General features: G+C 41.7%; 2 protein-coding genes across 2 annotated transcripts; both read left to right on the top strand.

Annotated features, from left to right (window-relative positions):
- The first annotated feature begins 1,986 nt into the window (after positions 1–1,986).
- gucy2d (guanylate cyclase 2D, retinal) lies at positions 1,987–10,847 on the top strand. Its single transcript, XM_040150652.1, has 18 exons — positions 1,987–2,845; positions 2,962–3,263; positions 3,387–3,759; positions 3,884–3,968; positions 4,051–4,162; positions 4,333–4,452; positions 4,566–4,646; positions 4,996–5,172; positions 5,274–5,430; positions 5,532–5,681; positions 6,065–6,213; positions 6,334–6,497; positions 7,780–7,972; positions 8,602–8,776; positions 9,513–9,611; positions 10,264–10,358; positions 10,475–10,557; positions 10,763–10,847. Exons 1-18 carry the CDS (start codon positions 1,987–1,989, stop codon positions 10,845–10,847), a joined length of 3,459 nt encoding a protein of 1,152 aa, XP_040006586.1.
- A 5,365-nt stretch (positions 10,848–16,212) lies between these two features.
- On the top strand, positions 16,213–25,187 carry si:ch211-284e13.4 (insulin receptor substrate 1-B). The gene is made up of 3 exons (XM_040149695.1): positions 16,213–16,877; positions 18,345–21,500; positions 24,980–25,187. Exons 1-3 carry the CDS (start codon positions 16,529–16,531, stop codon positions 24,985–24,987), a joined length of 3,513 nt encoding a protein of 1,170 aa, XP_040005629.1. The 5' UTR covers positions 16,213–16,528; the 3' UTR covers positions 24,988–25,187.

Genomic DNA, 25,187 nt, shown 5'->3' with positions numbered 1-25,187 from the left:
TTTCATGCTATTTGGATTACCTATGGTATTTTTTCACAATAAAAATCCAAAGATAACTGCTCCTGCTGTATACTTATGTATACTTAATCCACCTAGAGTTTGGATGTTTGGATGGTGCTGTTCAACAACAGGCAACACTGACATGGCTCCTATGTAGAAAAACTGCTTCAGGTCAGACTTGTTTCTTATTCATTTGTTTTATTTGATTATTTTATTTCTTAAGGCTAATGTAGGAGTGGTTTTGTTAATGTCAGCAGCTCATTCATCAATGTAGCATTGCTCAGATTTGTTTGCAGCAGAGCTACTTCTGTAAAGGTGAAGCTGTTGCAACACCACAGACTGGTTCATTGCTTTGCATATTTGCTGAAGACTTAGAAACCTTTGTTCTATATATGAAAAGTAAAGAGGGTGTTGAAGGATTAACATAATTTGGCCTACTTTTTTATTTTCAGTAGCACTTTAGAACAGGGCAAGAATATTTTCAGTCAGTGCTTCTCTTAACCTATTAGCAACTGATAAGCCAGTGTCAGTATTAGCCAGTTGGGGAGGCTTTCTGGCTGCTGCTCACTTGCTGCATTTCAGCTTGAAGACAAAGAAATGAATAAGGCTCGGTGGTATTGTGTGTTGTAAAAATGTATTTTCTGAACCCTTGAAAGCCAGAGGTTGTTTTCATGTACGTTTTCACCCAGAACAGGCCTAATTTAATTTGATTCACGATACAGACTTTCAAAAAAATATTCCTGGTAAAATTAAATTACTAATATTGATAAAGATGTGCAAAAACAAAGATTTAACTTTTTTTGTACTCAAATTTTCATCAGATGTAATACCTCCAGTATTTTTAGTCTTAGGCTTAAGTTTTTATTTTGTCTTCATAAACCAATATTGTAATGGTGGAACATTTTTTATTTCCACCAAGTTTAATTGTGCAATGCTCTGAATTTTCGCGATAGATGCAACTAAAGTTTATCCTTTACCACTGTCGGGTTGGTCAGGCCTTTTGCTCAGGTGTCAGCATCAATACTTTGGACATGGGCAGCCATTTTTAAAAAGCGCATTTATCATGAGTGTGTTTGATGATACAGTATGTTACAAACAGGATTTTAAAAGTAGGTTTTCAAAACATAAAAATCCTGTGAATTGCCAGGGGTTAGATCATGGAATCGTTGACTCATGAAGTTTTGTGTTAAGAGTCAGAAGCCATATTAGGTACAATTTAGAATTTAGGAAATATTGGCTGAAACCCTAATCTTATGTGTTTGACAAAAAGCTCATTTAATCTTTAGATATTTTGAGATATTTCTGGAAGCTGATACAAATTTAGATGCAGGTTTCAAGAATCTGAGGGGTGGCTGGAGTAATCCAGGAATAATCAAGAAAATGGATAGCCAGAAGATCTCAAGAGATTGAGTTTAGAAGGGAAAAGAGATACCAAGACCAAATAGAGACATCAAGGTCAGATTTGGCCCCCACGTTACCTGGCACTTGATTTTATACTCCATTGGCCCGACAGACAGAACAAATCAGCTTGCTACACACATTCCATTAATTCTCCTAGGAACAGCACTGGCACTCTGGGCACCATGTCCTCTGTGAGACAGATGGATGCTGATAAGACTCAGAATCACATTATGTTAAACAAAACAGCTCAGTAAGATGTAAGTTGAGGTCAGAGATCACGTCTGTATCCTGGAAACTGTTTAAGCCCTGAGATTTTCTTGTTTGTCTCAGAACTAAGGAAGCAAATACACATCACATTGTATTGTCATGCTGCAAATTTTCTAATTCATTCCACCTTTTTTTCTTATTTTCTGGGGGCAGTGATGACTTGGGGTCGTGTCGTCGCCTGTCCATCTTTGGACTAGAGGCCTGCTGAATCCCAAGGGAGACAACCCCATCCCAAAGACACACTCACTGTCCCACTAATCACTATAAACTCTCAACTCCTCTTCTGTGACTAAAGCAGCAGACTAGCTTTGTGAGAAAATGGCAAGTCACAAAAACCCTCGCTTTCTGCACAACCTGTCCTACCACCCACGATGGCAGCACGACTCAATAAAAGTCAAGATAAAAAGAGATATAAAGACAGTAGTTACAAACAGTTGCAGTGGGTATAGCCTGTTTGAAGCATTATCAGCATCATCAACACTGTCATCGAAATCACAGTTGCCATCATCCCCTGTGCAATGTTCCAGGAGCTGGTTGGGGAACTGGTTTCTTCTGTCCTTACTCATGGTCTCATTTCTGCCCTGTCAAGCCTGGGCAACCACTTTCAAGGTGGCCCTGGTTGGACCCTGGACATGTGATCTCTTATACTCTAAAGCCCTACCTGACTTGGCGGCCCGTCTTGCCACGGCCCGCATAAACAAGGATCCCTACCTAAACAAAGGCTACTGGTATGACTACACACTGATCAACGAGGACTGCAAGTCATCCCGTGCCCTTGCTCGCTTTGCTGAGCTGGAAGGTTATGGTGCTGCTTTCCTGGGCCCTGCCAACCCAGGATACTGCTCTTCAGCAGCTTTGTACGCAAAAGAGTGGGATGTTGGGATTCTTTCCTGGGGTTGCCTCGAACCCAACATGAATAAAGGAGGGATGTACCCTACTTTCTTGAGGCCGCTGCCACTTTCCTCCCGTGTACTTTTCAGTGTGTTGAGATTCTTCCGGTGGGCCCATGTGGCCATAATCTCAGAAGAGACAGATGTGTGGGAAGCCACAGGACATGAGCTGGCCTCTTCACTGAGGGCCCTCGGCCTGCCTGTCAACCCTGTAGTAACTATGGAGAGCGACAAGGATGGGCCTCGCAGAGCCCTGACTCAAGTGCGAGAAGCAGACCGGGTCAGAGGTGGGTCGCACATGTAGAGATGGTAATGTCTAACAAGATTAAGAGAGACTCCACACTGCTCTATTCCATGTGAATCATGCATATAAGTTAGTTTTTAAACCCTCTTCTCTCCACAGTGGTCATCATGTGCATGCCTTCTGTCCTGATCGGTGGCCAAGCCCAGTACCAACTTCTGACTACAGCACTAGCCATGCGTATGATCGACCGTGGCTATGTGTTCATTCCCTACGACACCCTCCTATACTCACTACCCTACAAAGATGCATTCTACTATTCTCTTGGCAATGACACCAAGCTGCGGAAAGCCTATGATGGGGTCCTCACCATCACTATGGACTCTGGAGAACGCAATTTCTATGAGGCCTTCAAAGATGCTCAGGACAGCTATGAAATCCGCAGCAGCATTCCACCACAGGAGGTAAGACTTTCTTCTGTGTATTGATATTATTATGTCATAATAGAAAATGAGGGTACAAAGACACTTATAGAAGCATTTAAATTTTAATAATCAAAATTGTTACCTCTCTGTCTCCTCTGTTAGGTTTCTCCATTCTTTGGAACCATCTACAACATGATGTATTACATAGCAATGGCTGTTGAGCAGGTGCGAAACAATGGGGGCCGCTGGGTAACAGGTGAGATCCTGGGCGACAGTGAGGGCGGCTTTGAATTTGGAGGCTTTAATCAGCCCTTGAGGGCCAGCAGGGAAGGTGAAGGAATGCAGGCTCGCTATGTGGTGCTGGACTACAGTGGCATAGGCAGCTCTCTCTACTCCACTCACCTTCTTGAGGCTGCTCATACAGATGGCAGGACCGGGGGCTTGAGGTACCTTGGTCGTTCGATCCATTTTGCAGGCAGTACGCCCTACAGAGACTCAGGCTGCTGGTTTAGCCCCTATTTTGCCTGTACTGGAGGTGAGTGCATTAGTACTATCATCAAAAGAAATGTATCTATATGCTCATATAATGTACATTACTGAATTCAGTGCATTCAAACTATCTATATTTGTGTTTTTCTTCTCTTTTTCTCTTCCCAAAGGCCTGGATTCAGTCACTTTGCTCTTTCTTTTCCTTGTGTTCATTTCATTGGCTGGTTGCGGAGTCAACATCTTCCTTCGTTTCAGGTATGTACACCAGAATATCAAAGTTTGATATATCATCCAGTGCAGTCTTGTGTGATTTCTAGAAGACACTATGATTGTTTAGGAGAACCGGCAGGATTGGGTTCAACATTGGGGATGGTGGTAACAGTGGGTCAACAAAGGTAGTTCTGACCCTGGATGACCTGGTCTTCATCAACACTCAAATCAGCAAAAGGGTGAGTTCTGTGCTGAATCTCTTACAGTACTGACCGCATTTTGCTGTAGTTTGCTTCTCTCTGCTGTGCATGCAATACTTTGCAAGTATGTGATGCATGAAAGCTGTTTACCTGTAAAAGATGATCTACTCTAAGCTGACCCGTCCTCTTTGACCTGTTTGTGAGAGCAGAAGCTCAATGATGAAAGTATCCTGAGAAGCCAGCTGGATATGAAGACGCCTCACCACTCTGTGTCAGGTCGCAGCTACTTGGCCTCAACACCAGACAGCTCGAATGTTGCTGTGTTTGAGGTGAGGCGAGTCTGACATGACACATTCACTAAACTCCTGTTTACCATTATGGAGCCCACGCCTTTGGATGTTAGTGGCTTCACAAAGACTGTGCCGTTTGGTTTACCTTCCAGGGTGACTGGATTTGGTTGAAGAAATGTCCCTGTGGATCAGTATCAGGTGTCAACAGCAGCACTGAGTATATCTTTGTCAACGTAAGTGAATGTGTGATGGAATGGGAAGAAAGCACTAGTGAGTTTCTGTATTCATAGGTTTTTCTTTCTTTCCTAGTCAAAGGCATGTCACTCATTATTAGCACACTCCATTGCCAGGAACCATAAAATACACGCTAGTCTGGATTTGTAATTATGCTGTGATATACTGTATCTCTGAACTCAAATTTGTAAATCCTGTAGATAACAAAAAATAAGTGGTTGTCTGAATTGGAAATGAAAGAAACAGATGTTGCAAAAATATTGGCTGCACTGTCCGCAAAATGAAGTTACATCCGAGAAATAAACTTGAGAGTTCCCAGTTTAGATGTTTGCACTGTCTTCCCCTCAGCTCAGGGACATGAGGCATGAGAACCTCAATCTGTTCCTGGGACTGTTCTTGGACTCTGGGATCTTTGGTGTTGTGACTGAGCACTGTTCCAGGGGCAGTTTGGAGGATTTGCTCAGCAACGAGGATGTGCGTCTTGACTGGATGTTCAAGTCTTCCCTGTTAATGGATCTGATCCGGGTAAGTGAGACAAAAGGACCTACTCATGTTTCATTTCCCACTTTACTGTTTTTTTTTGTTTTGTTTTTTAATCTCACAAATTTTCTACAAACTTTCATCAGGGAATGAAATACCTGCATAATCGTGACGTCATCCATGGACGGCTCAAATCCCGTAACTGTGTGGTAGATGGCCGCTTTGTGTTGAAAGTGACAGATTATGGGTTCAATGAAATTATGATTGCCCAAAAAATTTACACTGATGTGGAAAAGCCAGAGGGTGAGTTTATGTGTATCCACACACTAATAGAGTGAGTTTGCTTGTGCAAATATCAATTTTCTTTTTTATTAATAGTTGTGTGTTTTCCTTTCAATAAAAAGATCTGCTATGGACGGCTCCTGAGCTGCTGCGAAGTTCTAGTCAGAGGAGGAAGGGAACTTTCCAAGGAGACGTCTACAGCTTTGCCATTGTCGTGCAGGAGGTCATCTGTCGCTCTGGACCTTTCTGCATGCTGGACATGCCTCCCAAGGGTGAGTGATGCATCAGTAACCCCAAAGGATGGTGACATGAAAAGAAACAATGAAATAGTAGAGGGTATTGGAGACATGTGCAAAAGGCTTATTCACATTTTAAATCTTTTTTGGCAAATCTGTGTAGGAGCTTTTTGAAATGTTCATCCCGTCCTTTATGTCCTCCACAAGAGAACTGTTCACACTGAGTTGAAAATAAAATGACAAATTAGAATTAGAATTGTTGAAAAGAAAGAAAATGCTACAACACGTCTGTTTTTTTTTATAAGCAGTGACATTCACAGCTAAATGAGAAAACTGGCTGCACAAAATCTGACTGTTTTTGAGCATTTCTGTGTGTGCCCAATATCTCTGTGTTCTTGTCTGTGATGATGTGTTGCCAGAGATTATCAACAAGGTCAAAGAGCCTCCTCCTTTGTGTCGGCCCGTCGTGTCAGTGGATGAGGCCCCACTGGATGTGATACAGATTATGAAACAGGCCTGGAGCGAAGAGCCAGAGAAGAGGCCGACCTTTGAGGAGATCTTCAAACAGGTAAAAACACTGAAAACACATGCTGATACAGCTCTACTCCTTCTTATGCTGTATGTTGCTCTGTACAAAAGTAGCAAGCTGGAGATGACGTTCCTCTTCCCTCCCTTTCTCAACCTACAGTTCAAGAGCATCACCAAGGGAAAGAAGACCAACATCATCGATTCTATGCTGCGGATGTTGGAACAGTACTCCTCCAACCTGGAGGATCTGATCAGAGAGAGGACAGAGGAGCTGGAGGTGGAGAGACAGAAGACTGACAAGCTAGTGGCTCAGATGTTGCCCAAGTGAGTGACCAGCAACTTTCACTGACACGTGAAAGACAACATAAAACTGTGGTGTCATGCTCTACGTCATATTTCACTTTACTGCACACACAGCACAGCTGCTGAGGTCGATGTGAAGCACTAGCGTCTAGAGGCCTGTATAGCATCAACATGATTACAATAGTAATGTGATACTTAACTGATCAAAAAACAGAATCAGAACTTAAACTGGGACAGACTCAGGCCTGTTGAGGTCTCAAGTATTCTGTAGAGATATAACACTAATTCTCAGGCAACATGGAGAAGATGGTGCAACTATTTAACAGTCACGGTCTTTCTCTGTATCTCAGGTTTGTCCACCAGAATAAGGTGGTATTTCTGCTGCGTCCAGGAAACGTGGCAATATTAGCTGCATCAGCCAGCATTGAGGATGGTGATCAGAGACCTGTCTAAAGCAATCACCAACATTAAAACCATCTTTAGATTTTGCTTTCTCACACCAATTATTGTTCTTCTTCACACAAAACACAAAATAACTGAATATGCAGTAAGTGATGTTTAATCTCAAATGCAACACTCAGTATTAACCACTCGATAAAATTAATCAACTGTGTCCTGCTATTAGATTATATTCAGTCACTGAAATCTGTCACAGTCCATTTTTATCGGAATGTGTTATTTTATAAGGAATCGGTAATGAGTTCATTTATATCATCAAGCCTTCCATAAAAATACAAATTTACAATACTACATGATGTGTCTCAGTGTGGTCAGTTTGTGCAGCAGGTCAGCCACTACCTTTACTGTCCTTTTACAATTTGTAGTGCGACTGATCGCCAAAAATGTTTCTTATCTCTGGATGCCATTATCAGAATTTTCTTCTATCTACAAGTCAAAACAAGGAAACCTAAACAAACTTAACTGTGCTTTTCATAGCAATTATTATCTTATTGAATCTTGAGAAAAAAATGAATTCTGACATTTCAAGTAAGTGATGCGCCAAAGAGAAGTGGCTTTCCTGTATTTAAGCGTTAACTGCATATTGCGAGGAGAGAGCTACACCACGCTGTCACTGCACAGTTTCCACACATTGTACTATGTTTTTTCAGTCATGTTTTTAGAGACGTCACTTTGCCCGTTTTCAATAATAACAGTTTGGGAGGAAATCTTGAAATCATCAAAGGGGCAGCAGCTGAATATCTGTAAAAGTCTGTGTGTGCTGGAAAATGAAATCCATGACAGTGTAAAATTACTTTCAGCAGTCTCTTTGAGTGTCTTCCACTTACCGTCCTCCTCCTTCAAGGTCTGTGGCCCAGGCGCTGAAGACAGGCAAGCCCGTCAAACCCGAGCATTTCAGCGACGTCACTCTGTACTTCAGCGACATTGTTGGCTTCACCACCATCTCAGCTCTCAGTGAGCCCATCGAGGTGGTCGACTTACTCAATGACCTCTACACACTCTTTGATGCTATCATTGGGCTGCATGATGTCTACAAGGTGAGTGTTGGGGAACTTGCATCTATCAATGTGCAGTATCTATTATTAATGCTTAGATTTTTATTATTTTGTTTTTATTCAGTTTCACTTGTAGCACACTTATAGTTTTTGTTGGTTTTTTTTGTTTTGTTTGTTTTCTATATTTTTAAATATAATGACGGACACATTTCTAACATATTTAGATGAACTCCTCCATCGGCATTTAATAGAAATAACCTGGACTTAAATATGTTTTTATACTGACAATGAAAATAATGATTTTTTTCTTATTTGATTTGTTCATTTTATAAATAAAGTTTTTATTCATTTTTTTTAAACAAAAATCTCATTAAAAAGTTTTGTATTTTTTTTATATTTCCTGTCAAAATGTCCACAAAAATAGATCTTGGATTCTCTATATTGTTGATGTTAACAAAACATTTCTTCGCTTCTGTTGCTCCTGAATCTGATCCAAATACATACCACCAACATATTTCCTACCTCATTTCTATATATGTGTTATGTACACTATTAATTAAGGGAATTCCTTTGAGTTACTTTGAAGTATTATCCTTTTATAAAGAATGTTGCGAGAGGAACACCAGATTATATATGTGTGCGTGTTCAACTCATATTTTCATGTTATTTAGGTGGAAACTATCGGAGATGCATACATGGTAGCCTCAGGAGTCCCCAACAGGAACGGCAACCGTCACGCAGCTGAGATGGCCAACATGTCTCTTGACATCCTCCACTGCATTGGGACCTTCAAGATGAGACACATGCCTGAGCTAAAAGTCAGGATCCGTATTGGCCTGCACTCTGGTGAGCGATATGTTCACCCTTTTTGTGCTGTGATAAATTGCTCTGACCTTCATGATATACAATAGTAATGCTGCATATGGAGAATTCTTTACCATAAGTATTTATTTTAAGGGTCACATGTATGTGACCCTTAAAATAAATACCCTTACACATACAAAATGAGTGAAATCGTGTGAAATACATCCAAAGTCCATTTCAGAGTGAGTAAAAGATAATTTGAGTCAGAGGAACCCAAGCTGCTAAGGCAAGGAGGTATTTTTACCTCTTTTATCCTCGTCTGGAACTTACTCCTGGAACAGTGAAACGCTATCCACTTAGAGTGCTGTCATCCAATTAACACACCGCATACTCTGGATTTCTAACACCCTTCTATAAATTTCTTTCTGCACATAGAAGTGATAGTGCAGAGCTTTAATTTCATGTATTGAATGGGATTTGTGCAATTTTATTGAAATATTAAGATGATGAGTCTACTAGAAAGCATGGGAAAACGAAAACTGATTTTAAAACTGAGTCCTCGGAGCTATAGCCGCATGTCACAATGTACAAATTTAACACACAAAATGGTTTTACGATATAAGATATTGTTGCCGAGGAGAGATGTCCCGGTCAAAGCCCCTCACCCCCAACCTGTGTGTGTGTGTGTGTGTGTGTGTGTGTGTGTGTGTGTGTGTGTGTGTGTGTGTGTGTGTGTGTGTGTGTGTGTGCGTGTGCCCCTGCATGTTATGTTTTGCAGGCCCAGTCGTAGCAGGAGTAGTGGGTCTTACAATGCCTCGGTACTGTCTGTTTGGAGACACTGTCAACACAGCATCTCGAATGGAGTCCACAGGGTTGCGTGAGTGTCCCATATATTATTTATTATATAGAACAAACAGATCTCCTCTTTCTTTTATTTATTTGTTTTTTTACTTGACATAGCGGTTGAGAGGACAGGTGTATGGCAGTTTGTGTGCATGCTGCTTAAGGCTAAACAGGGCTTTAAGTGAGCAGTCCTTACTAATCCTTTAAGACTATCAGCAGAATTAGAGGCCAATTTGAAGTTTCAGTGTAAATGTCGTCAAAGACAGTTTTGTTTCTGGTTGCTGTATAAATTAAGTCTAAACTTAAGTATTAAAGTATTAACTACTAAGTGCACTTTACTTATGTTTAAAAATAAAAGTCCTAATTTAATGGAGCTCTCAGAAAATCATCATGTAGTGAATGAAACCATTCAGCTTTAAGCTGGTCAGTGGCAGTTTCAGTCTAATTTACTATATCTAAAATAACAATTATGCATTTATGCATGACTATACTGCATTTTTCTTATTAGGAGCAAACTAATGATGGGTAGTCTACTGCCACCAAGTGGCGTAATACCAAAACGACAGCCAATCATATAAAAACCTTAGAAAGTTCAGAGGCCAATACAAATTTTACATGGATACCTGATATGAAAGCAATTTCAGTGTGCAACTGTTGAGAATTTTCTTCTGTGTTTGCCATCATAGCTTACAGAATCCATGTCAACCAAAGCACAGTTGATGTCCTGAACAACTTGAAGCTGGGATACAAAATTCAAGTCAGAGGCATGACAGAGTTAAAGGTAAATAAAATTAAAAAATGAGAGACACTTTCATAATATACAAAGAAGACATGTACCTATTGTAGCACTGGCCTCATAGTAGTAGTAAAGGAATGCTAATGGTTGTTTATTTCTAGGGAAAAGGTATTGAGAACACATATTGGTTAGTCGGGAGGGAAGATTTCAACAAGCCTCTGCCTATTCCTCCAGATCTTCAAGGGTAAGAGAATATTTTCTTTACACCTCCATATACGCATACATGTGATTTGCCTGATTTGATCTTTGCACCACATTTATACTATAAAATTTCAGATAATTGCAGCACAACGCAATCTAATCAAATGGCCCATTTGTATGGATGGTCTGTTGTGTTCTGCTCTGTGTCCCAGTTATGGTAAATAAAAAAGCTGCATTTTTCATTACAGGGGGAGCAATCATGGTATCTGTTTAGATGAAATACCTGTTGACAGAAGACAAAAATTCCTGGATCGACAGAAGAGGATGGGCTAGCCTGATGTTTTTCACTGAAGCCCCAAAAATGAATACACAGAGAGATGTCTAAATGAAAAGTGAACAGTGCTACATTCTCAAATGATCCACAAGCTACGCTCAAAATGAAACCCTGAACCAGTGAAGTGGAAATTCATACTTTTTGGGTTGAAATCGAAATAATCTCCAAGAAAGGTTATTTTAGTCTAGAAATGATCATTCCCTTCATTCATAGTTTTAGCATGTCGGTGCCATGATAAACCCTGGCTCCAATATGCAAAAATGAGCCAAAAAGCGGCAAATATCCGTATTTGTTCCATAGTTGTTTTTATACCAAATATAAATACATTCAGTATTATATGCATACCATGGTTGATTCGCAGGTCCAAAATGTATAAGCCTAGAGGACACCAATTGCCTAACAAGAGGGGACTATGATGGATGTGTCTACAAAAAGGATCACAGTATCACAAGTAATACTGGTGTACTTCATGTACTGTTTGTATTCGTACTGATCTTTGTGCTTTGTAGCGATATTGGAAAGATTTTATCATGAACACCCTGAGGGTGGGAGCTATTACTGCTTGACTATTCATCTCAGGTATAATCGAGTCTATGTAGTTCTCACTTTAGAAGCATTAGCCTTGTACAACAACACGGGACGAATACATTAAAACATTCTCACAGTAATTTAAGCTGGAAAATGCTGGATAGGTTAGTCCGGGTTGAGAACTCAGGTCAACGATAGCTCTGATTTTGCTTTTGTAGTGCATTAATGTGATTATTCACTCATTTGACAAATGAAGCCATATCATCCAAAAATGTTCAAAATATGTCAAAGAACCTGGATGTTTATTTAATATTAGATTTAATTATTAACCTTCCCAGGTTGACAATGTTGTATACATGTATTAAAACATTACACACATTTTTCGAGAACTGTGTCTCTTAACATTTTAATCCATTACTGCGATAGACCTTTTTGTGTTGATTTGACTGCTAGGTCTGTTTTGTTCTCACATATCAGTTCAGTTAAGCGTATCTGAAGACAAATATGTGCTCTACAAAATTGAGTTTAAATGACTTGTTCCAATGGTTTTTACAAAAACATAGATCGAAACTATATTGGGGACAAAACTACTGCAAAGCTGGAAATAATAAGTAAATTTGAACATTTAATGACAAATAATTCTTAGAAAAATACCATGGGACCCACATGATATTGTTCTTTAAATGACTGAGTTATGATTTGCATCCACAGTATGTTTCTCTCCCTAATGATGTTATGATACTACATACAGCATTTATTGCTTTTTAATGATGTGTGTATTGCTTTTAACATTATGATGACATTTTCTACCAAAACATAGAAGATGTACGCAACATGCAAACAAGACCCAAACTATTGCTCACTAAAATAATGCACTGTCATTATAGCTTCACCCACAGTACATGTAGCCCATTACTGAAACATGCTGCATGCATGGCTGCATGTATTGTAGGGCATGCTGTGTGTTCTTCGTGGGACGGCAATAAGAAGACCTAATTTTTGTGACAAATAGTATATCTGCTCTGCACTGATACGCAGAATGTCATCTCCAATAATGTGCTTCAGCAGATTGAGCCTTTTCATATGTATCACCATCTTCTAAAGGAAAATGTCTGGCTTTGTCTGAGTTTTTGAGCCATTACCCTATGACCACTGCTGCTGTCTGGGATCATAGGGAGCCCAAACAGTGGCTGTATCTGAAGGTCCTCTGTGAACAAATGTTCACTAAAATATGGGGGGAGCACGCATATAAAAAAGGGGAAGACAGAATCTTCTGAGTCTTTTCTCTTTGGCCTGGCGGTGTGTATTGTATATACTGTAAATATGTACATAGTTTGTGTCCGAAAGGGTTAGGGATGTTTTAGTGGCGTGGGTTTTTTTTTCTGCTTGAGTTCCTTTAATGCCTAACTCAAAAGAAGATATCAAAAAAACACAACTCACAGGTTCAAAAAGAAAAAGCAAGTGTGCATATTGTTCACTCGCTCTCTGTTGACTTGCTAAGTGTCCACAGCAGCACTGATATTGGAGCAACAGTAGGCAGGCAAAGTCAGCATGTGACTTTCCTCCGACAACAGCTTCAGTCTGCGGACATTTTCGGCACCGGGAGCTCAGTGCCGATCACTTCTAACATACACTGACACAGTAGCTCAGCATATAGACAAAACAGAAATTAAAAAAAAAAAAAAAAAAAAAAGGACATCTGATGACCTGATTATCAGGTTGCTTCTTTGTGGTGTAGTCTTTCACACCATTAAGCGTTTAGCACCAGCACTGGCTCTTCAAGCATGATTAAACCCTTGAGGAAGAGGAAACACAGGATTCTCAATCAGGATGAAGAAGATGGCGGAAGATGGCTGAATTTTTCTTTGGTGGGTACCTAAAGAACAACATGATTTATTTTATTGCATAGGTAGTACCCACTTTTTTTTTTAGATTTTTAATCAATTTGCCAAATAGATAGATATCATCAAAGCTGAATGGACTGTATAATTCACTTTCATTCATTTTGAAAGGGATTTCAATTTGTTTCTGTAAATAAATTATTGTTTTAGTGAAGATTGTGTCTTTATATGTTTATCTTATTGCTTACTCTTGAGTCTACATGTGTTGAGGCTATTATCCTAAATGGTGCACTGACAGTACACTAAATTATGATTCAAAACAAGTGGACTCATAAATAATAAGTTTAATAAAGGCCAATAAATCATACTGTAAAGGACAGGTAAGCCATTTATACATGGATATTTCTAAGTTTGAGGCTTGTATCTATCACATCTGATTCATACTTTTCAGTTATAACAAGCTTTACGTTTTGAGATAGCAGTGTTGTAAATGGGCAGGGTATAACAAAGGACTTGGCAACACAGGGTGACAGCAACATTAAAACTCCACTCAATTATGAAGAGACAGTAACTCAGTGAAAGTCTCACCATAAATCCCAAAGCAAGTTAAAGTATTGCTAACAAGCTTTGGGCTGCTTTCACTTACTTGAGCTGGTGTGACTCTTTTTTATTCAATGAAAATGTAAGGATGGTTTTACGTAAGGCCACTTCTGAGAAAGACACTACACATCATAAACAAACCTTCTAAATGTTTATGACACAGTTTTGTACTGAACAGGGCAAATTGTGTTTTAGGTGGATTTCATACAACCTCCATGGAGCTGGAGTTGCATTTAAGTTGCACTGCCTTACAGCAATGCCAACAGCAAGTATTCACTACAAGTTTAGAAACTAACAAGTCCAGCAATGTAATCATAGTTCTATGTCAGTGACAAAGTATATGCTTTAGGTTATGGTATTTTTAAACTTTAAATACCCTCACAAACTTGTCCTAGTGTTAGCTACCACTGAAGATAATATTTTAAAGGTGACTTTGCGAAATGATTAAAATGTTATCATCCAGATTGGAATTTGAACCGATCGTGTCTGCACTGCTAGCAGGAATACCTGCAAGTGATATTAGTGCCCTGAGGACAAAGTCAGCTCGAAAGCAATTCTTATTTCTGCCAGTAACAAGGGTTGATACAAGGACAACATGGTCAGTTAGACAGGTTGCCATGCCAAACCTTTTTTGGCACTTTGATGGTGCAGTCACACCCCAGGGATTTAACCACAGACTCTATCATCTACTGTATGAGATACTTTCCCTCTGAACTCCAAGGTTGTGTAGTTTCTTGTTGCTTAGGGACTTATTTAGTTTTGGGCCATCAGTGCTATGCTATGTGGCATTATTCAGTGAATGTTCTTTCTCTAAGTATGGTTCACAATATAAGCAATCATTAAAAAAAAAATCCCCAGTCTGCATTTAAAAAGCTAACCAATACAACATCGTGTGCTCTGGGGAATGCTGGTTTGGCCATCTCAGTCCCTTCAGCATCTTTGGTGCTCCAAACCCTACAGGAAAGCCCATGAAACGACAATAGGACAATCAACTCAATATGTCACAGGATATAGCCCACTGCCCTATTTTACTTGTGTGTATACTCACAAATTAAACTGGATTAATTCTACTATGCATGTTATTGTCAACTCATCCTGGACTTTCTTGCAGCAGGCCGGTCAAGTGGTTACTCAAATATATTTACATTTGATTTAGACTGCTTAATTTCCATTAAATTAAATTGTAAAAGAGGAATCAACATTTACGACGCTAATCAAATTATCAATTAGTACATAAAACATGGGAACACAATTCCGTGCCACTATGTGACTGCATCTCTCTAAAAGTGTCGCCCTAGGACTTTTACTGTATGTAATCATCATATGCTCACTGTACCTACTGTATTGGGTTACAGGGCTACACATTTATCGTGTAAAATATGCTAATTTGCATTTAATGGCTGCATGACATCCAGCAGTACTGCCCCAAAAATATCTTGGGCCTATCGCTCTCAAACCTCTCAAACAGCTCGTTCTGCAGTTGTTTTTTCTCCTGTCTTTGTACAGCCAGTGGAGCAAAAATCCCCCAGATGCATGCGGATTCGCACGACATTAACTGTCTGATCGTCCCCGTGTACACAAACGAAGTCTCCCTCGCCTGAACACCGTGTTCCCCTGCACTCCCCATCAGTCCTGAAGCCCCGCTGGCATTTGACTGGCACCGGCTTGGAGGTGTCAGTCCAGCAGAAGCGGAGTGAAGTCACCCGGAGAGAGGCAGGGGGAGACCGGAAGCCTGGCAGGCCGGCTTTCACAATTAAAGCACGTTAGGCTGCGCTCGCAACAAAACTCGTCAGAATACTCGGGTGACACGTCGAATCGTGGCCTTATGAAGGTGGAGTTGACGAGCAGACACTTTTAGGGTTATTAGAATAGGCTTTACTCTGAAAGATCAGTTCATGCAAATGGAGGACCCTCTTGCTCTGTTCTTACAGGGACGTGACAACATAGAGATGATGAGATTTACTGACTGAATGCCGTAGTAATGTGTGTTTGATTTGTATCAGAACTCAGCTCTAAATTCAGAGTTGATTTAGCATACTTATTCTAAGTGTCTGTCATCTTTCTTTCTGAGTCCTGGCCAATCAGAAAGTGACAACAATGGCCTTTCACTCACTGTGACAGCTCACTGTGACAGAGTGAGGCTTACTGAGTCAACCTGCTATTCCTCCAAAGTCAGAGGAGTTAAATGGGGTAGCTTTGATTCCCTCCTCTCATGTCAAACTTTGGGATACTGGACAAATCCCAAGACTCACAAATCTACCGCAGTTAGTGCTGGGGGGGGGGTCGTTTTATCTTGAAAATCATTACCGGAAGTGTCGTTTTTATTCAGCGAAACTTGACAGTGGTGGGTAAAGATTGACTGTGGCCAACCTCAGACAGGTGGAGGAGACGTCCTTAAGCAGCTGAACTGCACCGTGGTTGGACTTGATCGGGCAGGACTGGGCTGGGCTGCAGGACGAGCAGTGGTGGACGCTGTGCGCGCTCGGTGCGCGGATCCCCCCGCAGCCGCTGGATTCACAGTATGATACCAGATCCAGAACATGGTTTGGCCGATTTCCCCATCCTGAGCCTTCGCACACTTGCTGGACACTTTGATGTGGACACGGGGAGGACGGGGGATGTAGTTGCCGTGGATTAATGAGGAGTACACATGGACTTCGATTTTTCCCTGAGATTATTGGCTTATAATTTGTTATCAACCTGCCTTGGCCATGGAGAACCAAGCAGCCGAGCCGCAGAACTATGAAGATGTACAGAAAAGCGGTTATCTCCGCAAGCATAAATCAATGCACCGGCGATTCTTCGTGCTGAGGGCGGCCTCGGAGCATGGTCCTGCTCGGCTTGAGTATTATGAGAACGAGAAGAAATTCCGCAGTAAATCACCTGTGCCCAAAAAAGTCCTGAACCTCGAGACTTGCTTCAACATCAACAAGCGGGCAGATTCCAAGAACAAGCACATGATAGTCCTTTATACCCGCAGCGAGAGCTTTGCCATCGCTGCAGACAGCGAGGAGGTCCAGAACGAGTGGTACCAAGCAATGCTGGATCTCCAGTGCAACTGTAAGACGTGAAAAGTGCAATGTGATTTCTACTGTCTGTTTCTGCATCAGGCCTATCCTGCCGTAGGCTGTTTGTTCTCCATGCGCTGTTTGGCGCGGCCATTCCTGATTGTTCATTGCATATCACTGGCTCGATTTGTTTGAATATTTTTGCAATAGGTCTAGTCTAGCCATTTGAGGCGAATTAATTGGTATGTGTAATGCAATTTGGGCGGCGTGTTTTTCACCGAGAGGCAGGTGGATCCGATGAACGGGGTAGACCAACACTATGGGCGGCATGTGCTGTGTTTGTGCAGCACAGTCTCAATAAGCGTTGGTTCAATGCAGTTCTAACCTACCGATCATTTTGTGTCTGCGAAATGGAATGTGATGCATTAAATTGCTTCCACATGTAATAATATTGAGATGGTCGCCTTTTCTGACTAAAATGCAGCCCATTTCCTACGACGGTGTGTTTTTGCATGGCGCAGTGGGCATATAGCAACCATCCAAGGGATGCATCATATAGTAGTAGCCTATCCTGGTGCACTCCGCTGGAGCCTGTGTTTTTGTTTTTCTGCACAGCTCTGACTGCCGTTCGCCTAACCTACATTTCTGTTACACGGCGCTGCTGGTAGGGAGGAGATGGCATCGTCAGTGCGCTCTCACTGGAAAATGTGTTTCTGTTGGGTATCCTCGTGTTTACGTTGTTATCCTTATGCTGTAGCTGAACACCAGCACCCACCCTCCCCGTTATGCTTTGCCTTTTAGTTAGTTGGGATTGATGGGCTTGCCATCTCTCATGTTGTCATGTTCTGGACCTCTAAATAGATATTAGAGTACAGACCCCCATTTTGTTGAGATTATGTTTAATTTATGTTTAATTGAATTAAATTTCGGTGTATCCCTGTTCATAATGTGCATAGGGACGTACAGATGGAGAGTGAAACACGTTAACATATAGTGATTCCTGTGGAGATCATCTTTAATAAATTAAATATTTATCTTGAGGATGGGAGCAAACCATTACAACTGTCAGTTGTTCAGTGAAGATAACAGTGACTGTGTGGCAAGAAAAAAAAATTATAATTCTGTAATTTGTCATGTGATTGGCATTGAAGTGAAAGCTGCATTGTTTCACAATCAAGCATGGTGCTTTTCAGTAGATGTATTCTATACTTCCTAAGACTTAATTAATTATAGAGCAGTAGCTTAAAAGTGATGGTGATGAATTAGCTGCAGCACAGCTGCTTGGCAGGCACATCAGCAATCATTGTTTGTAGTAATTTGGTAATGATAGGGAAACAAAGTATTACTTATCATTGTCACCTACACTGGTTTGTCATTTTGGCTCAATGTTTCAACTAGTTGTATGTTTTTTTTTGTTGTTGTTGTTTTGTAAATCCTGACTTTGTATTTCCTAATGTATGTATGATGTCACCCAGTACCTTAAATGTTTATATTTATTTATTCTTTATTGTTTTCCTAGGTAAAACTCCTGAAGACTATGGCAGTAGTGGAGAGTGTAGCTCTCCATCTCCTGTTCCAACCTTCAAGGAAGTGTGGCAGGTCAAGGTCTGGCCTAAAGGTCTTGGACATGCCAGGAACTTAGTGGGCATCTACCGGCTGTGCCTAACTGACAAAACAGTCAACTTTGTCAAACTCAACTCTGATGTGGCCGCTGTGGTGTTGCAGCTGATGAATGTTCGCAGGTGTGGCCATTCGGAGAATTTTTTCTTCATTGAGGTGGGTCGCTCAGCGATTACCGGCCCTGGAGAGTTCTGGATGCAGGTTGATGACTCTGTAGTGGCACAGAATATGCACGAGACCTTGCTGGAGGCCATGAAGGCCCTGAGTGAGGAGTTCCGTCAACGCAGTAAATCACAGTCTGTGGGAACGTCATGTGGAGGTGGTACTGCTTCAAATCCCATCAGTGTCCCGAGCCGTCGTCATCATCCAAATCTACCACCAAGCCAGGTGGGCTTCTCCAGACGAGCACGCACAGAGACCCCTGGAACAGGAGGCAGCAGCACAAGCACTTCACCTACGTCACGCCACGGGTTTCCGAGGGCGCGAACGGCCAGCATTGGGGCCAGGTCGGAGGAGGGCGGAGCAAGTGCCAAAGGGACATGGGCTAGCTCCAGCCCAAGTCTTAATGGATCTTGCTCAACTACGCCAACACTCAGGCCCAAACCCACCAGGGCCCCAACCCCTGCTAAGATTACCCTCAGCCTTGCACGTTACACACCTAACCCCGCTCCCTCTCCAGCACCGAGTCTGTCCTCCAGCTCCGGTCATGGATCAGAGTGTGGCCTAGTGGGGGCAGCAGTGGGAGGCATGACAGTCTGCTCCTACCCTCGTGTTTCTCAAAGAGTTTCTGTTTCAGGTTCACCGAGCGACTACGGCTCCTCAGATGAGTATGGTTCCAGTCCTGGGGAACACTCTCTGCTTGTACCCAGTCTGTCTGGACATCATGTACACGGAGAAGGCTCCTCCAGCTATATAGTCATGGGACAGCGAGAGGGTCTCCTTGGTTCCCACCATCGCTCCAAAGGCCGACGGATTCTGCGGCGCTCATCCAGTCGGGAATCTGAGGCAGAACGCAGACTACTAAGTAAGAGGGCTTCCCTGCCTTTGGCAGCCCACGAACGACTGACCCCACAAAGAAAAGATGAAGATGACGAAGATGATGAAGAATATGCCATTATGTCACAGAGTGCTAACAGAGAGAGAGCTGATTTGCACCATGCCTCAGGGGGTCTGGCAGTTGGGGGTGGGCACCTTGATGTAGTAGGGGAGAATAGGAAGAGGGCTGACAAAAGCAGGGGAGAAGTGGATGCAGGAAAAGCTGTGGATAGTGGCTATATGTCAATGCTGCCTGGAGTGACGTCTCCTCCTGTTTCACTTTCTCTCTCAATAGGTATGTCTGACGCCAGTGCTAAACCTGGGGCAGATGATGAGTATATGGCCATGACCCCCAACAACAGTGTGTCCCCTCCTCAGCACATCCACCAGCCCAGCTCAGAGGGCTACATGGTCATGTCTCCCAATAGCAGCAGCTCCACAGACCTGCATGGACTGGGCATGTGGGACAGCAGGGCCAACATGGAGAGTCGGGCTGCCAGTGACTACATGAACATCTCACCTGTCAGCAGCCGCTCTGCTTGCAGCACACCACCTTCCCACCCTGAGCAGCACCAACTGCAACCAAAAATGTTCAATTCTTATTTCTCCCTGCCACGAGCTTATCAACATACTCTCTATACTCGCTTTGAGGAGGACTTAAACAAAGGGGAAGGAAAAAAGGACAGCAGTGGACATAGTAGTGCTGAAAGAGGAGGGGGGGTGGGATACAGCAAGAGAAACAAAGTTGCAGTGGGCTCTGCAGGAGCCTGCCAACTCTCCATGTCTTCCTCTTCTTTCTCCTCCAGCTCAGCCAGCAGTGAAAGCCTGGAGGACAAGTCCATATCAGCGGGGAGAGGGTTAAGTTTATTAAGAACTGGAACAGAGTACAAGAGTGCAGGAACCTGCACAAAAGATGGACGACACCATCAAAAACGTGGATCAAGTAGTAAGAGCCCAAAGCAACAAAGGAGGGGTCGTCCCCTCAGCGTGTCTTCAGACATCACTAAAGCAAACACCCTGCCCAGGGTGAAGGAGAATGTGCCGCCATCGGTGTCTCAAAACGTCGGTGAGTATGTCAGTATTGTGTTCAAGGAAGACAATAAGTATGACGCAAGACGATGTGCCGGTTCTGAACAGGCACAACCTGTGATCCACGGAACCCTCCGGCCCCTGAATCAACCACTCCTCTGCCACGATAATCCTGCTAACCTCCCACGCAGCTTCTCTGCACCGTTGTCCACCTCTGCTGAATACGTCAGCATGGATTTAGGGAAGTCCTCAACACCCCTGACTCCTGTTAGGTCCACATTCAGCACCCCACAGAGTTCACCAGCTGTGGCCCCCAAGGCCCGACATGAACACGGCACATCCTCTCCTCTGGCAGCAGAGGGAAATGCCGGGTACAGAACAAAAGTAAAGATGGCAGCAATGCCAACGGATGCGGCCACTCCATTTATGGACAACAAAGGCTCAGATCCTAGCATTTCAGCAAGATCTGCCATCCACTCTGTTCCACCCTCATCTATGGAGCAGGAGACAGGTTTGGGTTTTTCCCCAGTCAAGTCCTTCCAGTCTCCTGAGCGGAGTAGCAGACTGGTCCGAGGTGACCCACAGGGACGGCGGAGCCACCGCTCAGAGACATTTAACTCACCTCCCTCTCTACCACGCCACCCACCCTCTTCTACCTCCCTTTTCCCAGAGGGCAGTCAGGCAGCGAGCCATCGGAATGGTTTGGACTGCTCACTGTGGGAGAACGGGCAGGCAGCTAGTTTGTCTGCCACACCTCCACCACCACAAGCCTCCACCTCATCTGCTGAACAAGGCCTTAACTACATTGACCTTGACTTGGCCATTAAGGAGAGCCCTCAAGCTGGAGTGGAGCGTACCTCTGCCGCCTACAACATTGGAGGAAGCGCAATGGGTAGCAGTGCTGGCTCCAGCCTCAACACTTATGCCAGTATTGATTTCTATAAGTCAGAAGAACTGAGAGCACACCAGAACAGTAGAAAGGATGGCCAAGGTAAGCGCCACTGGGACTGCAAACCCTTCTTATCGTAAAATATCTATTAAACAATGGATGGGCAAAGAACATTTTGATCATAACATCTGAGATCTGACTGAGGTATATGTTGTGTTCGGAAAATGTTCAGCTATTCTACTGATGAGGCTCCATACAGTTTTAGATATCATCTTTTATAACTTTGCAATGCCTATAGTGGCTCCTTCATTTGTTCTTCTTGTAGACAGTGAGGTTATTGGTGTCTTTTCTGGCTAATACTAAAATACTCAGTGGTTACTACAGCACGCAAGGGAGGTGGCAAGACGATGTCCTGGAGGCAACTTAAAAATGATCAACATAGCAAATTAATACAGTAATTACATCATTGTTGAAAATATTTCAAAAGTATGATTGGACTCTAATGATATGAAATGATATGAATTGCTTCTGATAGGAAAATTTTAAAGGTTATATGAGGAGGGAAACAACCATTTGTCGACAACCAGACAGGATTCAAGTGTCTTCCATGCCTCCTCCTCATTCAGTGGAACAAGCTTGATTAACTCTGATTGTTTGATTTTTTTTTTTTATAACCTATTGAAATGAGTTAGGATAACAAGCATTGTCTGCATCTTTATGTTGTCTGAAAATAGTATATTTTCTGAAGAGCAGTGACGTTTAGTTGATTAGTCGATCTGCTGAAAATTATTCGGAAACTATTTTGATAATCAATTCATTGTTTCTTTCCTTTTTCATGCAAAAAAGACAAACATCTCTCTGATTTGTATCTCTCACATTTTAAATGGGTTGATTTGCTGCTTTTCTTTGTCATATATGATAGTGATACTTGTATCTTTTTGGTTTTTGGACTGATGGTCAGTTAAATAAGGGATTTGAAGACATCACCTTATACTCTGGTAAATTAAAATGGCCATTTTTCAACATTTTCTGACATTTCATTGACAAAAATGAATTAATCAAGGAAACAATCACCAGATTAATTGATAATGAAAATAACTGTTAGTTGCAGCTTTAATTGTCATCAACTTTAAAAAACAAGTGAAAGAAATCAAAATAGGTGAAAGTAAAACTATAATTCCTGGTAATATATGTGTAGCTGTTTGTAAGCTTTTGATATAATGTGCATAATCCACAGACAAAACTCATGTCTGGGTCTTAGTCACTTCTTCCCCTTTCATCCTTTACTGATGTGTACCTTTGCTCCAAGCTGGTGGGCAGCACCGAGTTTCCAGGCTGTGGGTTGTCTGTAGAGTCTCTTATTATCACAAGTGGGTGTTCAGAGAGCAAAGCCAATTGATTTGTCTGCTGGTAATGAGCCATTTCATATAAATGGAGGTAGAGGGGACAGAGTACGGGCCAGGTGTTTATGTTTATGCGTGGGCGTGCTATCGGCTGCAGGATTTCACATGGCAGCCCCTAGGTTTCCCTCACATTGCACAGATGACAATTATCTAATGGTTAATGTTGGTGGCTGAAGTGCATTTTGATGGATGAACACTGAAGCACGTAAGAGATCCATTGCTTTTACATGTCAAGAAAATCAAAGCTACGCGAGGCAGTATGTTTAAATGTAAATATAAATATTAATCAGAGGACTAAATGGAACAAACAACTTGTGCAGCTTATTTATTCGGAGCAGCTACCTCATTTGCATGACTGATTTATCTAATGCTATTCGGTTTCTACGTGTACATGTATAATCATAATAATTGCCTAATTATTTCAATTGGGGATAGTTTACTTATGCATTTAACGTGCATAGCAAGGAAAAGAGGCCTCTTAATATTCTGTGAACTACTCTTTCATGTAATTTTTCAAACTGCCATTAATGATTGAATGTGCCTCTCCTCCTATAAGCTACAGTGTTTATCCTGCTTTCATTAGCTGCAGCCATATTCTAATCATGGTATTCAGCATATGAAGGTTGGATATAGGGAGGATGGTGGCTGTACTGCAGCTTATAAAATCTCAAATAACAGGCTTGGTTCTCAAATGTCCAATCAACACTCAAATAATGTTGTGAATCTCACATTACTCCACCTGTTTAAATTACATTTTATTTAGATGGTCAAAGTCAATGTTTAATAAAATATCAGAATTAGATTAAGATGCTTATATGTGGTTTAATTGCAGTATTTTCACAACTGCAATATGAGCAAAGTGCAAGTGTTCATGTTAACGTAGCTGACGACAGTTTACTGGAAAACGCAAAATTTGATTCAATGATTACATTTTTCAAGGTATCCAATGTTTGTAAATTGTTAATTATCTTTACTTGATCCACTTACAATAATATGAGTAGTTATTAGTGAACAACACTACACGTTGTTACACTGAAGAACTTCATACACTCACTAAGTGAATATTAAACGACAGTCTGCAGTGATCATCTTAGTTGAAAACAGTATAAAACTGTAATGATGAATATCTGCACTAAAAAGTTGACAAAGCGTAGGTGGACTTCTACACTCAGGTGCCACTTTATTATTCAGCACACCTAGCTAAAACTAATACTACAGTATAATAAATAAATCATGCAATAAATCATCCCTACATGATATTGTGGTGCTGCTGCACTTGGTATTGGGTTATATAGAGAGGTGCTTCTGTTATTTATTCTACCCTCAATGATATAAATAGGGTGGATAAAATAAGAGAAACATCTGTCAGCATAACACTACAATTCAGCAGCACCAAAATGCCTCCAAAGTAAAGAAAATATCACTGATCCAGACTACCATTCTACACAGCAGTCTAAACAACCAGAGTGTTGAGGCTGCAGACAATCATTTGACTCTGAGAGTGGATGGAGCAAGTGCTTAGACTGCCTCAGATACTCAAACCACAGACCGATTTATCAGCACTCTTGTCTGAGCTTCCCCTGAAATACACACCATTTGTGGTTGCTTGGAGAGGTTTAGTCTTTAATGTTATTTTACAAGGTAATTCTGCTCCTCTGTAGACAAAAAAACCAACAACTTTGTAATTGCAAATTGACGGCTATGATGTTCTGATGTTTCCTTACTGCCACTGACTTTATTTTGCTGACATGATTAGAACCAGAGTTGCGTTGAGCTCTTTGTGTTGTTTAGGGGGCTTATTAAAAAGAAGAAAGTTCAAAATTCCTGGAAGTGATAAGACACATAATATTGACATCTGCAACAGTGTGCGTGAGACTGCAATGAGAAAATCCTTTAAGAAAGATATCATGTGTCAGGTGATATTTACCCAAGCAGCCAGCAGGAGCTCTAGATTCAACAAAAGCAAAATGCTTTGGAGAATATATAGTTTAGTCTAAACTGCCTTACCCTCTGTAACATTTTGTGTGGGTAGACTTAGAAATTAGATTTACTGTGAATTCTTTCGCAAACTATAACACTGGATAATACGTTGACACTTCTAAATACACAAATAATTTTAAACAGTAGAAAACCTATGTCCAGAAAATGTATGATTTAAATTCCTTTTTGTTTTTCCAGATTGTTGATCTTCGCCCTTGTCTTGGATCTGAGTGTGACGCCAGTGTGACAGCTCGGCACTCAGTCAGTGAGGGGACGGTCGGTGGGCCAATTTGTTGCCATAATAGAGCTGGACACTGGAGTCTGAACACTGAAACCATGGAAAACACATCCCCATCCTGTCCGCTGTTTCTGTCAACCAAATGTGTGCCAAACACACACACACACA

Source organism: Xiphias gladius, chromosome 17, assembly GCF_016859285.1.
Source record: "Xiphias gladius isolate SHS-SW01 ecotype Sanya breed wild chromosome 17, ASM1685928v1, whole genome shotgun sequence".
NCBI classification, from domain to species: Eukaryota; Metazoa; Chordata; class Actinopteri; order Istiophoriformes; family Xiphiidae; genus Xiphias; species Xiphias gladius.
Note: the sequence above shows the minus strand (reverse complement) of the source record. Positions and strands in the feature narration are given on the sequence as shown.

Bases quoted from the DNA above. Each gene is read 5' to 3' on its own strand.
- si:ch211-284e13.4 (XM_040149695.1), top strand. From the start codon at position 16,529: ATGGAGAACCAAGCAGCCGAGCCGCAGAACTATGAAGATGTACAGAAA. The intron at 16,878-18,344 runs GTAAGACGTGAA...TTGTTTTCCTAG, and splicing joins GCTGGATCTCCAGTGCAACT to GTAAAACTCCTGAAGACTAT.
- gucy2d (XM_040150652.1), top strand. From the start codon at position 1,987: ATGGCAAGTCACAAAAACCCTCGCTTTCTGCACAACCTGTCCTACCAC. The intron at 4,647-4,995 runs GTAAGTGAATGT...TCTTCCCCTCAG, and splicing joins CTGAGTATATCTTTGTCAAC to CTCAGGGACATGAGGCATGA. The intron at 7,973-8,601 runs GTGAGTGTTGGG...CATGTTATTTAG, and splicing joins GGCTGCATGATGTCTACAAG to GTGGAAACTATCGGAGATGC.